Source organism: Aspergillus piperis (assembly GCF_003184755.1).
Source record: "Aspergillus piperis CBS 112811 unplaced genomic scaffold BO85scaffold_11, whole genome shotgun sequence".
Classification (NCBI taxonomy): domain Eukaryota; kingdom Fungi; phylum Ascomycota; class Eurotiomycetes; order Eurotiales; family Aspergillaceae; genus Aspergillus; species Aspergillus piperis.
Window position 1 is genome coordinate 916,818 of NW_020291601.1, and position 14,439 is coordinate 931,256.

Sequence of the window (14,439 nt, forward strand, 5' to 3'; positions counted from 1 at the left end):
TTCGCCTTGCAAGGGGGCGGGGGGAGGGGGAGGGGCAATATTTGTCTATACTATGATCGAAGCATGAAATGAAGCCATTGATGCTGTTATGGATGTGCTGTGTAGTAGTATTAGAGCCTTTTTGACCTTTTCAAGTACTAAGCATGTAGTATAGCAAGTTATATATGCTACAAGATGTAGTTTGATTCAATTGAACTACTATCCGTTTAATCTGTTTCCTACAACGTTCACAACTAGCATTTCACCTGTATAGTAGGACTGTTTCGTATCCCTACCTCATACTACTAGCTAATAAGTAAGGTAGCATCATATATATATCATTGACCTATGTATAGCGAGTATAGAAATAGAAGTAGTAGAAGTACTAGTATTTATAGATAGAAGCGAAATACCGACCTATACAATAAATACACGTATACCGAACACGATACGCATCAACAACAATCAAGGAAACCAACCCCCGATTCCCTCCCCCCATCCATCATCCCATTCAGTCATAAATTGGTTTAGTTTTAGTACTGACTCGGTACAAACTAAAACAGTAGACTTGAGTAGAACTAAACTAAAACTAAACTAAACTAAACTAAACCAGCACCACTATGACCCCCCCACCACCACCCACAGTAACAGCGAAGGAAAGGGCTGGGCTATTACCTATCGTCCCTAGTCTCGAGTCTAGACACCAGGGATCGTCAGGAGTCCTTCGAACGATGGAGAAAGAAGTTGGGGGCAAGGGAAGGGAGGGAGAGGGGGGGCGTGTGTGGAAATGGGTGGGTTGGGTTGGATGGTGCTACACGCTAGGGGAGGATAGGTGTAACTTGGAAAAGAAAGGGATGGACATAGTGGTGGTTAATAAGGTTGGATCTGAGACAGTGGTGTGGTAGTAGTAAGTAGTTGGGAGGCTGGGTGTGGTGTTGTTACTGCTTGCCTGCCAGCCTTTTGGGGCTGAAGCGAGATGTGTGAAGTTAGTTGTTTTGTTTGAGGATTTGAGATGTGGATGGGGGCTAGTTTGGGGGGAAGATGTGTGTGTGAGGGAAATTGTTGGTTTGGTGGTGGGATTTTTCTTTGTAGTGATGGTTGTGCGTGTGTGTATGTCTGAGAGGGGTTTTTTTTCCCTTCGGTCAGTCTCTTTCTCTTTCTTTCTTTCTTCCTTGCTCCGTCTCTTTCTCCGACCCTCTCACTCTCTGTGTGTGTGTGTGGCTTCTCTTATCTGCGAGATATTATCTCTCAATGGGGCTCTCCATTATGGCCTTACTGTGGGTATCTGCACAAAGATGGAGGAGTATAAGTATAGTACCTATACTTGTATGGTATGGTATGGGTGGTGCGGATAGTGGGTATCCGTATCTGTTTCGGTATCTCCAATACTTGTTTGGAGAAGGGTATGTAAGTAAAATATACGTAAGGAGAGGGAAAAACAAAAAAGACCCTCGGTGGATCAGCTGACGAGCCTCAGCTGCACCGGAAGAACTGCTTCTTGCGTCGGCATTATTCATTATTATTAGTAGCCATTGACGGCTGGAAGCAGGCGGATGCCTACCGATTCTCATGCAGTGTTCCTGTCCACAGCTGCCCCAGTCATTGGAGTGAGTGAACTCCATATTGGACACGTCTTCCCTGCTGGCTGGGACGATTCTCCCACGAGCAGGATGCACATCCAGACCGCCGGTCCATGTAAGAAAAGAAAAAGAAAAGAAAAATAAAAAGCAAGAAACGTGAAGGGGGGAAACGTGACGGGCTGCACGAGAGATGCAGGTACATGTAAGAGGCGCATAAGCAAGTTCTGGGTTAGTCAAGTTGAGAAACATATTGGCGGTGTGTTCGCACTCAATCTGAGAACTGAGATCTGGGATGACTCAATCGAGTAACCCATCTGAATCTGAATCCTTTCCCCTCTCCTCCCTCTTTTCTTCCCCTCCTTCTCATCCTGCAATGGTTCCTTTTCACCTCCAGGTTCCGAGGTCCACCCCGTAGAGTCCGTAGTCTCCGGTACTAACGATAACCGACCATGGGGAAAGTAGCAATTGACAGCTGACATGACGTTTCCAATTGACTTTCAACGGACGCTGTGAGAGTATCCATTCATCCAACGTCTTTTGGTCGGTTGGAGACGGCCGAAGCACATGTGGGAATTCTGTCATCTCGGGCCCGAGGCAAGACCCATTGGAGACGGAGACCGACTGAACAATCAATCAATCATGACACTTGCTGGGAAGCAACGCGTCCCTTGTACTCAATACTACCATTTACTTTGCAGGTGGCTCGCGTGGTAATTTTCCTTGGTGTTCCTCGGTACCTAAGACTGTACCGCACGCGGTGGAACAGAGAGGAGCACTACTGTTAATTATCCATATCCTCACTGGGTCTCGCAAGCCCGGACATCCTGGTCACTGCATGAATCTGTCTCTTTTAAGATGGGGACTGACCAGGATGGTCGCGTGTCGATTTAATATGATGAGTCGATTTCACCACGTTAAGTGGATATAATAATCCACCACCGCTTGGGCGGATTCTGTGCACCGTTCGCGTCTGCCACCGTCCCCTCCCGTCGGAGCTGTCCTCCAATTCCAGCAGGTAGATCCAGTAGTTAGTACAGCAATGGAGAAGAGCGCAAGTACTAGCAGATATTAGTGGGTTGTGGCTGTAGATGTATGTATGTATGTATAATGTATGTGTATATGTTGTTGTTCCCACCCTTGGCTAGCAGAGTTATGAGAATAACGATTTTTGAGTTAGAGTTATACCTGTCATGTTGGAAAATGTTTGTTTGTGCCTGGCGCGGATGCAACCTTTCACCCAATTGCCATTTACCGGAACCATGGTTCAAGCATCCCCTTCCAGCCCGTGGCTTCCCTCTGGGTCCCCGAACCAATCTGGCAAGTCAACCAGCTTATCCCGACACACAGGATCCGCTCTGGCGTTCACAAGGTTCAGCCAAGCCGAGAAAGCTTCCGTCGGGCGTCCAGTCAAGACACTACAACTTTGGGCTAGCACGACTTCTGTTGCCCGGTGGAGAGAAACGTTGAAACTGGGCCCCGACGTCTCCCCTCTAAGCGAATGAAGATCCGGTGGTGCCTGAGTTTGACGTCTCGCTCGTATTGTCGGGACAAGGGAGAAGCAGGAAAGGAGGAACAAAACATCCCTCGGTCAAATTCGAGGCTGTTCGGATATCATGCTGTTTGGGTTCATAGAGTCTCAGGACTGCTTATGCACTAGGTAGTCCTAGGCACTGTGCTCCGTAAGTCTGTCTGTACCTACCCAGTAGCTGCATGCATGCATGTAGGTACGTATGCATGTCCACAATGAACCCGTCAATCAGCGTGCTCGCCTGCTGACAGTATGGAGTTTACCCCGAACAAACGCGCGAATATTTTGACCTGTGTCTCTCTCTCTCTCTCTTTCGAAGAGTAGTCCGCCGGATAGTAACGGTGCCAATGATAGATTTGTCTTACTTCAGCCGGTGAAAAAATGAAAAATTTTCCAAGATAATGGCCGAAGTCTATGCATGACTTCGATTATCCATGATCCCATTGCACATTGTATCGCATCCATCGCCTATCAATTAATTCACTATCAGCCCTTTGTGGCCGTCGAACCCACCGCCAATACTCGCCCAACGGAAGTCCCCGTGAGATCAACGCGTCTGACCGAGAGCCCCGAGCTGAGAGCTCGGTGCTCGACGGTCAGATAGATTAATTATCATGTTATTGATTCTAGGCCCTTGGGGAAATAGATAATCGATAGTAATCTGTAGCGAAGTGGACTCTGTAGGTCATTGCGGCATCGTTTAGTTAATTGTCTTGGGGGAAGGTAGAACGCATATCATTCATTAGATTACCGTCTCAGCTCATCATTCCATAAGCAACAACGACAACAACAGCTTTGTGTGTGTATGTGTGCGTCGAGGAGACGATTTCCGACCGCTAATCAGCATGTTTGCTTTTTCTCTTAATTTTTCCCTTATCCCCCCTGTCGTTTCGACGGAAGCCCCTAGAACCATGGCTGGAAGCCCATGTGCGTTGTTTTATTGCACCGGAGGAGTTTTAGTGCCTTGAGGGATCTCTCTCTTTCTGTGTGTCTCTCTGTCCATCTCGAGTCCATGTCTAGGCAAAAGCCCGATCGATCAGCGCACGGCGCAATCCATGGACCCCGACAGATAATAGTAATTAAAATTAAGACCGAAAAGGGAAAGCAATCGAGCATAGATTCGGTTGAAGTCCCACTCGTCTGCACACTGTCTCTGCTTCTGTATCCGAGTCTGTCTTCCCCTTTCCCATCTTGGGTGATACCTATTACTCACTTGGGTATCTTGGAGTTGGGGGAACTGCGTAGGTGGTAGTTTAAGGGGCAATTGACTATTAGACGGTTAATAGGGGAGGAGAGTTCGGTCAATTGGGGGCTCATGGGTTAGGCAGTCGAGCCATTGAATGTCTGTGCGAAAGGGGGAAGGGGGGTAAAATAATTCCTTTTCTTTTTATTGCGTATTCCTTCAGAATGGCATCGTGTCGTTATTCCCCACGAAGGATGATAGTGTCTATCTTTGGTTCAACTGCCTCGGGATCGAACGATCCCGTGGGTTAGTCTTAGGAGGTTCGTTCAATTCCCCCCCCCCCCTCCCTCGGTTGCCTCTTTGGGGGGAGGAAGGAGAAGGGAATGATCCCTTCTTCATCTTCCCTTTGATCATGATCTCAAACGCATGTTGCTTTTTTTAAATATACCATATCCACTTTGGGGGAAGATGACGATGACGATGATGTTGCTACTGCAGCTGCGGCGGCGGGACACGACAGATGGGAGAGGTGTCAATGTCAATTCATACTACTACTTACTTACACATACACAGCATACACATGCACAAGCTTGGTTCTGGTTCCATAGGGCCGATTGCTATGTAGGATTGCTATCGGGAAGAGAGCCGTAAGGCGGATCCCAGGATTCAGGATGATAGATCCTGAGACTTGTTAATTACTATTACCTGTTTACTCCGTAAGGCCTTTTTTTGGGGCCGAGGAGCGAGGTCCAGGCATACTTGAGGTAGTAGTTAGTTAGTATCATAGTGGCTGACTGTTACCTTAACTGCTGGCTGAACGGAAGAATATCTGACACCGGTAATGATTGTGTCAATCAATATTAATCCTACAGCTAAAACAAAATGTCCTCGGGCAGGGCCAATGGAAAATTCACCCATTTACTTCCCGAAGGAAGAAAAAGAAAAGAAGACAAAGTTTTTCAACGGTGAACGTGGGCGGGACAAGAAAGTAAAAATGCTAAGGAAAAAAACAAAAAAAGAAAAGATAGAGATGAAAAATAAAATAAGTTGAAATAAAATAAATTAAAATAACAACAGTAGTAGATTTACCATTTTGAGCTTTTATTTTTTGACTGACTGACCCTGCTGGCTGAAGCGGTTGTTTACCTTACGGCATCCGATGCAGTGTTGGGAGAGAGGGGGAGGGAGGGAGGAGGAGGACAATACGCTCAATACCCCTGCCGTCCCGTGTTGTTGGTGTACCGTAAAATAAGTCTGGAACTGGGCTGGGATTGACATCGCCAGTATTTGATGATCGTCTCGTCTCGCTCCTTTCCCTCCATCTACAATTTCTACTACTAGTATAGTCCTCTTCCCTGCGCCCCCCTCTCTCCTTCACACTCTCTCTGGTCTCTTCTTTCTCTGTTCTAGCCTACCCCGTCTCAATTTCTTTCCCTTCATCTTAGTGTGGGTTTCGTAGTAGTTTGTTGCTGCTCTTTTTATAGTGCTGGTTGTGATCGTTGTCTTTTCCCGGTTCACCCAGTGTTTTACCCTCGTTTTCCCCAGAATTTAATCCCATACCTTACTACTTACTACTACTTTTACTATTTCACTACTTCACTATCTACGGACTAGTCCCGACCCATCATTCCTTTTCGTTGGTACTGCGGCCACTAGTTTGGGTCCGTCCAGTAAAAACCACTTGCTCCCTAAACTGTTATTGCGACAGCGACGGCTGGAACTTTACTTTACGGCTCATTTACTCCATCCTTTGCCCACATCTGTTGTCTCCATATCTTCACACGCTCTCTCTTGATTTCTCTTACTTACTCGTACTCTCTCCACTATCTTTCTCTCTCTCTCTCTCTCTTTGCTTTCCCCTCTTGCAATTGATCTATCATTTCCATTTTTCCTTTTGTTTTCCCCTCCCCCATCATCTCATTCCTTCTTGTCACCTGTGACCCAAATTTTTGGATACGTTTCCCGCAGCCGTTTCAACTTTCAATCTAAAACACTCAAGAAACTTTCCGTGGCTCTCGACACGGGGCATGCGCTTTCAACCTCGACCTTGAAAACCCGCCAATCTTCAGCTCGTCGGTGCTCACGACTGCTTTTGTGTCTCCCCAGCTCTCTGGTGTGCGGCATCTTTTCCCTACCATGGTCAAAGCTAGGACCATCCCATCACAATCGGAGGCTTAACGGTCGCTCACTTGCTTCGCCTTGCTCATTTGGCCGCCCCCACGACTCGGTCATCGCCCACCTGGATTCCCTGATATATAGTCAACATACCTTCCCTCTGTTCCTCTGATGCAGGCTTCCCACCCGCCAGTGTCCATTCACACCATGTCCCAGCAGGATCTGGACCGTCCCTCCGCCAGAGCACCCCATAACGAGTCCCCCGAACCATATTCGGTCCACACCCGCTCCAGGTCAACTGCACATGCGCATAGTCCTAAGCGGCTGTCCGTGTTCAGTGGCCGCTCTCGCAGTAACACCACCAACTCTACCACCTCTTCCCGCCGTTCCCCCGCGTCTTCCATGACTTCCGTGGATGCAGCGTCGCTGCCGTCGCATGATGACCGGGCAACCTCGGCGGCTGGTGTCCGCCATGAACGGCCCGAGAGCGTGACCAAGTCGCTCCTTTCGCGGGGAAGCAGGATCCTCCGTCGTCAGGGAAGTAAGTTTCACATTGTCTCCACGCTGGACGAGGAGGATGAAATGGAGCGTGAAAAGCCTCGCTTTGAAGTCTCGGAGATCTTCAGCCGGAACAAGTCACGCCATAGTGATGCGCGTAAGTCACTCCTGTCACATGCGGATTGCGCTGTAATTGTCGACATTGTATCCAATGCTCACACAATGGACTCGCCACAGATGACCAGCTGAAGAATCTCATCTCGGATCCTTTTGACTTCCACCATCTGACTCATACAAGCCCGTCCCAATTCCAATCGCTGGAAAAAGCCCGGGAAACTGACTTGGTCACTGAGTTCTCGGCCATTCGTGCCTCTCAGAGGCCTGTTACCAACCTAAAAGGAATTCGTGCTGAGGACCTGCACTTCCGTGACTTCTCCACGGAGGATCTTACTCAGTGTGGGACGGCCATTGGCTGTGACGACGTTGTTCCCCCTCCGCCAACTAGTCCACCAGCATCTCCAGGTGGTTCCTCGTCGGTGAGTCCTAAGCAGCGCGACCTCAGAGGACGAAGAGAATCGCGCGTCATTGAGAACTTCTCGCGGCCTGTCCCAAGGTTTCCTAGAGTTGGGTCAACTAGCCCGCCGCCGAGAGCCTCCTCCCCGAGGCTGGCATCGTCCCCCGAATTACCTGAGCCAGCTCCTCGCGCCATTGACGAGATCTTGGGTCTGTCAACCCAACCGACATACCCGGAGCATGTATACTCGCATACCGAGGATGTAGAACATGGTGCTGCTTGGCCGCAGATCCCTATGGAAGACATGTTCCAGCCTCCTTCGGGCCATTCCTTCCCGACCAGCGTCAACAACGAAGTGATGAATGCCCGCACCTCGTCAATGTCCTTACCCACTCTGTCGTCAGACTTGGAAGACGTGCCAGAAGAAGAGGAGCCGGCCCCCTGGCATGAAGGAGCCGGCCTCGAAACTGACGAGGTCTCTCCTCGCGCGCCTGTTATGTCAAGATCTCCACCTCTGTCTGAGGCGCAATCTCTATCCAACACTTCCCTGGCTGGCCCTAGGTCCGATTTGTCCATTTTTGTGGCCGAAGACTTGTCAAGAAAGTTCGCCGAGGCACTGGGCTCCCCCACCCTTCCACAGGATCGTATTGCACCACTGCAAGAGTCCATGGCTCGGGAGCCAGTCCGAAGGAGATCCTCAGTCAACTTGAAAGCCATCCAAGAAACTATATATGAGTCTTGGGACGCAGACATTGACTACTGCTATGAACATGCTGCCGAGTCGAATTGCAACTTTGACTGGACTCGCAGTTCACTTGACGAGGCTCGACAAGACGATGCGGAACACGGGGTTACTGGCGCAGATGGGAACACTGCGATGTTTGAACCAATGCGGCTGAGCGCGTCGGCCTTGCCCGCTGCGGACCTGGACCATGTCCCCAGCGCACAGGTAGTGGTTACTTCCACACTAGATGACAACACTGGCATTGCTGTGACGCAACGGGACAGTGATTATTTTCAGCCTGTGAGGTTTGCCCCTACCTTGGGGAAACATATTAGCCCCGATTCGCTGTACGATGAGTATTTGACGGCGGACACGGAGTCAGACCGACACTTCGCCTTCTACTCGCAGCCAGGTGTGATCCAGCCTATGGACCAGTCTGTGTCTCCCCGGAGCAGCTTTTCCCCCATCAGCAAGTGTAACTCCCAGGAAAGTTTGATCCTGTCCCGCGCCGCGTCGGTCGTCCGCAAACATCGTTCCTCCGTATCGACTGCTAGTGTTCCTGATCTGGTGCACAGTTTGGCAAGCAGCCGTGAGTTCCACCCATCTGAGCAGAGACTCTCAGGTGAACTTTCGGGAATGGGGCGCCCCGAATCCTCCCATCACCGGCAGACCAAGAGCCTGGCCCGCGAAGTTGAAGCCCAGCTTCTTTTCCGAGCCGATGGCGACGCAAGCCCCGAGCCTTCAGGCTATGCGTCCACCGTGGGTCCTTCCATCCACGACAGAGCCAAGTCCACCACTGAAGTGGAGGCAGGCCCATTGATTGCCAGAGCCATCAAGAATGATGCTGCCTCTAGGTCCGCCCCTCGGCGCAAGGGCCGAGCATCCTATTCTCTCTTCCCCACTCCTGCAGCCAATTGAGCTGCAATCAACCCGACGACAACTTGCATCCATCACAGACCCCTTGTTCTCAGCATTCTGCAACATTCCGTTCCTCATCCGTTCACTTATAGAACTTCTTCAACGACTTGATGATTCTTTTTTTTTCTTCCTCATTGTGGTGGCTTGCGTTTCGATTTCTCTGCGATGAATGTTATCTATTGAACCGTCATTCGGTCCCAATCTTGCGGGCTACGCGCTTATGTTTTCTTTGTTATTTCCTCAGATTTTCTTCACTTGCATTTCCTGGTGCATTTCTCAGCGACTGTTTTCCTCGGGAAGAAAAAATCTTGGGTGTTTTCTGGCAATGGAGGATTTGGAAAGGACAGTGAACGGGGTTTCAGTCGGAGAACATTCGTTCGGATTTATATTTTTCATTTTGTTGGTCTCGGTTTTTGTCTGGGTAGCTGCTGCAATTGCAGTGGCACTTGTGTTGTTCAACATCCATTGTCGATTTAGGTCTGTGTCAGTATATAGATAGAGCAGGAAGGGATAACTGGGTCTGTCTGGGAAGAGTTGTTTGATACGAGGTTTACACGCGGGCAAACCGTGGAGAGGAAAAAGTGATGATTATAACATTTGATATTACTGTCACTATAGCATGAAAAGCGCTATTCATTGATTCAGTTTTCAAGTACTGGGAATTGTAGTAGCAGACGTTGAAACAAGTAAGCCCACGTGCATCAGGCTAGACCAGACCACCTGATCGCCATGTGACGGCAGCTCTCACCGCCAACCAGGGCGGTCTGGATATTCTGCCAGTAGTGTTGCTCCTTCCTCTGCTGATATCGGGGATCGCTCTTTCCATGTTCGTCATCCACGCTTGGTCGCAGACGAGCATGTCGTCTTCCTTCTTCCTTCGCCTCTTCATCATTTAGCAATCTTCTTCTTCGATAATTCTACGCTTATGTCTTTGTCTCACGCGCAATCACCAGTCATGTCTGCCGACTCTCAGGCTCTGACCAAGCGTCAAAGCGAAACCAGCCTTATGCCCCCGCCGCCGCCACCCAAGCGTATCAAGCGGCCGGCCACTGTGTTGGACGAAGATATCTACACCAATGCTCTGTCGGAGATTATCGCGCGTGATTATTTTCCTGGTCTCCTGGAAGCCCAGGTGAAGCAAGAGTACTTGGATGCGCTTGATTCGAAAAACAAACAATGGATCGCAAGCTCCAAGAAGAAATTGACCGACCTGTTGAAGACACCGGGAAGAGCTCGATCGCATTCCGGATCAGCCAATATGACACCACGAGCAACCAATTCGGGACGCCCTGAAGACACCCCGATGGGCTGGGGTGGAGATACACCGATGTTAGTCATGTCAACAACTTCGTCATCTACTACACCCAACGTCGACCATGCTACGATACCGGATGTGTCTCGCCTTGGGCTGCTAGAGTTCCAGGCCAAATATACGAGTGAAGATAATGAGTCGTTCAACAAGCTGCTCGATAAACAGAATGAAAAGCACCGCGAGAGATATAAATGGTTGTGGAGTGGGAATAAAATACCGACTGCTAGACAGATTGCGCATCGGCGGCAAGAAGCTAAGCGGATCGAGGCACAAGGGGGTAACCCAGATCAGCTCAAGCAGGTGGCCATAAAGACTGACCTGGACGCCCGGCCCGCAAATCCTGATACCTGGAAGACTCAACCCGAGAACTCGCTCATGTTTGCGCCTTCTTCCATAGAGGACTCATATGAAACTATACAGCAGAAAGCCGAAGCGTCATCGCGCGCAGGGCCCAAGCGGGTAGTGTTTCAGAACACACGATTACCAGATGAGAGCGTCCAGCAGACGTCATCTGCCACAAATGCACCCCCGCCCTCACCTTCGATATCGGCCATTAAAGATGCTATTGCCGGACACCCTCGCCCCACCGAATCTGAAGCAGTATATACAGGGGGTGAGACGCCACGAGTGAATGGGTATGCCTTTGTGGATGAGGATGAGCCTGAATATCCCCTCGCTTCATCAAATGACAATAACGATTCTGCGATTTCTCTGGATGATATTCGCCTGCTTGGCGGCAGTGATGCCACACCGAATCCTTTTGAGATCAAAGAAAACCGGAGACGAGAGGATATTCACCACCGCATGGTAGATCGCGTAGCGAGGTCTAAGCGAGCGGAGAAGTCCCTTCGCGAAACAAAGACCCCTGTAACGCCACGGTTCGCCAGCAGCCCACGACTGGACTTTGGTCTGCGCACCCCAAGTGCAGCTACGCCAGGAGGGAGGACTAACAAAGCGTTGACTCCCGCAGCACAGAAGTTACTTCACCAGGTGGGAAGTACGCCTCGTCTAGCGGCATCGTCCTCGAGTTCATCTCTGAGGAACATGTGGACACCGACCCCGAAAAGGGGCAAATAATGTGGTGTCTTCTTTCATACAAATTTCTCTCTTTCCCCTTGAAAGCAAAATGAGTTAGCGCTTGTGTTTCGACTTGACATTATTAGATACCAGGGATTATCGCGGCGTCATGAAAGGGGATTATATGCTATCATGAGTTAATGGTTAGAAGGGTTCGACATCTTTACTACAACAGTTGCCGTCTGCATTTGGGCATCTGTCATATGGCAATGTATATACTAATTCGAAATTGTGAGGTTTATTACTAGCTAGCTGCCTTTGGTCTAGTGTTTGAGACAGATCAAGGCAAGTGTAAAGACTTTTTCTGGGTGTAGAGAAGACAGGCCCACCTGCCAACTATAAGCAAGTGTATTTTTACAGCTTACGTCCCAAAACACTTCTCATCTAGGGGCCATAATAGGTGAAAATAACAGATACGAACTCCTGGCTGTAACATACAAGCTATCCTTACGCAGAGGGGAATTCCCATCTTCGTATCAGCTATGCACATGCAATGCCTCTCTGATCCAGCATTATGACTCCACCATCTATGCCCGCTCCAAACATAAAGCAGACGATCTATGTATTCCACAGTATACATACCCGATGCATGTCGACTAACGAAATAAGAAAAGAAAGAAAGAATAAGGAAGTCAAAGATTCTGGGGAATAGTGACACTCGTTCGAATTAATTGCGTGCGAAAAACTTCCTTCTACCCAAGAACCCAGAACAAAGTCCAAACACTTATCACCAAATAGAGGGAGATCCAGATGCTCTCATGCAAACTGGAAACAGCATTAAGATAATACGCTGCTCCAAGATAACTGCACGTGATGTCACCATTAGGGTCGCGTGTGCCGTACGACATATTCGCCCGCGGGCCTTCCGGACAGCTGAAGCCTAAAATCGAAGGACAATTTCGGACAAGGCTATGGCAGACGCCCTGGCAGGGGAGAACTTCCTTGTATGGACCGGGGCGGATTTTGCTGTCGATGAGGGGGTTACGTGAGTTGTTGGTAGCGGGGCTTTTGAGGAGGGAGGAGTTGGTGATGGAGGTGCCGTTGAGGAAGGGCTGGCCTGCATTCCGGATCTGAAGGTAGGTGGCGTTGCTGGAGAAGTCTGCGCATCGGGGGATTGTCACGGCGCAGAGCCATTGCTTGTATGCTTCGGCGCAGGTGTCGCAGGATACAGCGAGGGAGAACATGCTCTCGCTGGAAGTATTGCATTGGACTTGTTGAAGGGAGTAGTTGAAGTTCTTGTATAGGGATGCTGCGTTGTCGTCGTAGATACTGCGGAGTTCGGTCATGTTGATGGAGGGGTTGGATGGCACTGCGTAGGCGACTTCGGAGCAGAATGGCAGGTCGTATACAACGGCACAGTTGTCATCTGTTTGGTCCTTCGTTAGGGTACATTTAGGCCGTGGCATTGGGGCTCATTGTCTCTCACCTGTTTTGGTTGTAAAGTTCATGCGTGGCCATACTTTACCTCCACCTCCCACGATTCCATTGCCCCAACTGGTGGAATTGCCCTCACGGGCCATGATTCCGTAGTAGGTGGAGGTTTTGTTGAGACCGGTGACATAGAACTGCTCGGTTGGCCTGTCTACTGCACCCCGGGTGGTGAGGCTCGCCTCAACTTTGCTCTTCCCAATCTGCGCCAGCGCATCGAGAGCGCAGAATGACCGTTCTAAGCCAGAGATAGACGAACTGTTGATGTTGTTGGCGAACATTGTGTATGGAGGGGTCCTGTCCATCCAGAAACTGTAGTTCTGTGACGTAAGATCGGTGGTGGTGAGATTTCTCGTCGTCAGAAGCGCTGCTCCAGTGTCCGAATCAACTAAGAACATGAATTGATCACTCTCGTCGACGCTATGAAAATAAGCATCTGTCGAGGCCGCAATCTGGTAGGTGAAAGAACCAGAATATTCAGTGCTATTGGGAGCCGTCACTCCGACATAGACATCACCGTTCGCCGTAAGGGTCATGCCCACATAGCCCTCCTCCGCTGATTTGATTGTCCGGTCAAACTCGGACTTGTCAGGCCCAGGCTTCTCTATCGAATCAGATGCGTAGACTGTCAGCTGCGGTACAGCCGCTGTGATAGTGGAATCCGAGTTGTTGTGGCTGGGCTTCGAGCATGCCGTGAGGGACAAATAAACGGTGGTGGAACGCTTGGAAAGATCACGACGCTTATTCTCAGAGGTGCTGTTCGTCTCATCGCCATTCACGGGGAAATACCACCACTCCGTCTCGCCCATCTTGAGAGTGCCATTCTGATACTGATTGTTTCCGAGAGATGTCACCCCAGTGGGAGCCCGGCGAACCAAGTCGAGTCCGCGCGTATCTCCCTCTTCGTCTACCGCATCTTCGAACTCCAAACCGTTGTATTCTGCGAGTGGGAAAGCGAATTCCGGACTAGCCTCACCGAAGAGGAATTGGCCATGACTTCTGGAGGCCAGGGTTGAGGAATCTGGCAGGGCAGTCTCATCCGCAGTCGCAGTCGCAGTCGCAGTCACTCTGCCAACGCAGATGGCCAAGGCAATTGCGCATCCGAGTACCGCGCGGACAGTCGCACGCTGGCGGCACTGTAGGCGTGGCGGTATAAGCCGAACGAACATTCAGGATGATTTAAGGATGGTTGATTGCGAAAGGAAAGGCATCAATCGACGTCCATGGGCTGTCTTGTGCCGGAACGTAACAATTTCCTCTCACGGCGGAGGCCAGCCGAATTGTGAGGGGAAATGCAAGTGCCAACGGGGATGGAGATGCGATCGGGGGCTACCCCATGAACACAAACAGCATTCGTCCCGTGTGACGTGAGTCCGTTCAACCTGGAATTGGAAATCCCAGTCGGTTGGCCGCTTGAATTAGGGAAGATGGGCCTGAGGTCATGCTGGCTGGAGAAGAAAAGAGTCTGGACTCTCGTAAGGTGTGGGATTTGCCGGTTGCCTGGAGGCTCCGAATCGCAGCTTATCTTGGCGCCGCCACTCCACCTTCTCCGGAAGCCTTAGCATATACTACTAACAATTTCG

At 50.0% G+C, this 14,439-nt stretch overlaps 5 protein-coding genes across 5 annotated transcripts; 4 read left to right on the forward strand and 1 right to left on the reverse strand.

Annotated features, from left to right (window-relative positions):
- The first annotated feature begins 979 nt into the window (after positions 1 to 979).
- BO85DRAFT_44825 (uncharacterized protein) lies at positions 980 to 1,420 on the forward strand. Its single transcript, XM_025659892.1, has one exon. The coding sequence runs from the start codon at positions 1,074 to 1,076 to the stop codon at positions 1,332 to 1,334; it is 261 nt and encodes an 86-aa protein (XP_025514830.1). The 5' UTR covers positions 980 to 1,073; the 3' UTR covers positions 1,335 to 1,420.
- Positions 1,421 to 6,592: 5,172 nt separating this feature from the next.
- BO85DRAFT_373824 (uncharacterized protein) lies at positions 6,593 to 9,039 on the forward strand (the record flags this gene model as incomplete). The annotated part of the gene is made up of 2 exons (XM_025656099.1): positions 6,593 to 7,040; positions 7,121 to 9,039. 2 exons carry the CDS (start codon positions 6,593 to 6,595, stop codon positions 9,037 to 9,039), a joined length of 2,367 nt encoding a protein of 788 aa, XP_025514831.1.
- An 85-nt stretch (positions 9,040 to 9,124) lies between these two features.
- On the forward strand, positions 9,125 to 9,759 carry BO85DRAFT_44837 (uncharacterized protein). The gene has a single exon (XM_025659922.1). It carries the CDS (start codon positions 9,209 to 9,211, stop codon positions 9,536 to 9,538), a length of 330 nt encoding a protein of 109 aa, XP_025514832.1. The 5' UTR covers positions 9,125 to 9,208; the 3' UTR covers positions 9,539 to 9,759.
- A 116-nt stretch (positions 9,760 to 9,875) lies between these two features.
- On the forward strand, positions 9,876 to 11,788 carry BO85DRAFT_450306 (splicing factor ESS-2 family protein). The gene has a single exon (XM_025660344.1). It carries the CDS (start codon positions 9,995 to 9,997, stop codon positions 11,426 to 11,428), a length of 1,434 nt encoding a protein of 477 aa, XP_025514833.1. The 5' UTR covers positions 9,876 to 9,994; the 3' UTR covers positions 11,429 to 11,788.
- A 14-nt stretch (positions 11,789 to 11,802) lies between these two features.
- On the reverse strand, positions 11,803 to 14,343 carry BO85DRAFT_399363 (MID1 family protein). Its single transcript, XM_025657091.1, has 2 exons — positions 12,855 to 14,343; positions 11,803 to 12,794 (listed from the first exon to the last, which is right to left on the reverse strand). Exons 1-2 carry the CDS (start codon positions 14,023 to 14,025, stop codon positions 12,121 to 12,123), a joined length of 1,845 nt encoding a protein of 614 aa, XP_025514834.1. The 5' UTR covers positions 14,026 to 14,343; the 3' UTR covers positions 11,803 to 12,120.
- Between the last annotated feature and the right edge of the window lie 96 nt (positions 14,344 to 14,439).

What these genes read in the sequence shown, in the direction of transcription:
- BO85DRAFT_44825 (XM_025659892.1), top strand. Translation starts at nt 1,074, where the DNA reads ATGGTTGTGCGTGTGTGTATGTCTGAGAGGGGTTTTTTTTCCCTTCGG.
- BO85DRAFT_44837 (XM_025659922.1), top strand. Translation starts at nt 9,209, where the DNA reads ATGTTATCTATTGAACCGTCATTCGGTCCCAATCTTGCGGGCTACGCG.
- BO85DRAFT_450306 (XM_025660344.1), top strand. Translation starts at nt 9,995, where the DNA reads ATGTCTGCCGACTCTCAGGCTCTGACCAAGCGTCAAAGCGAAACCAGC.
- BO85DRAFT_399363 (XM_025657091.1), bottom strand. Translation starts at nt 14,025, where the DNA reads ATGTTCGTTCGGCTTATACCGCCACGCCTACAGTGCCGCCAGCGTGCG. An exon ending in GAACTTTACAACCAAAACAG is followed by an intron (nt 12,795 to 12,854) that starts GTGAGAGACAAT and finishes AGGACCAAACAG; the next exon opens with ATGACAACTGTGCCGTTGTA.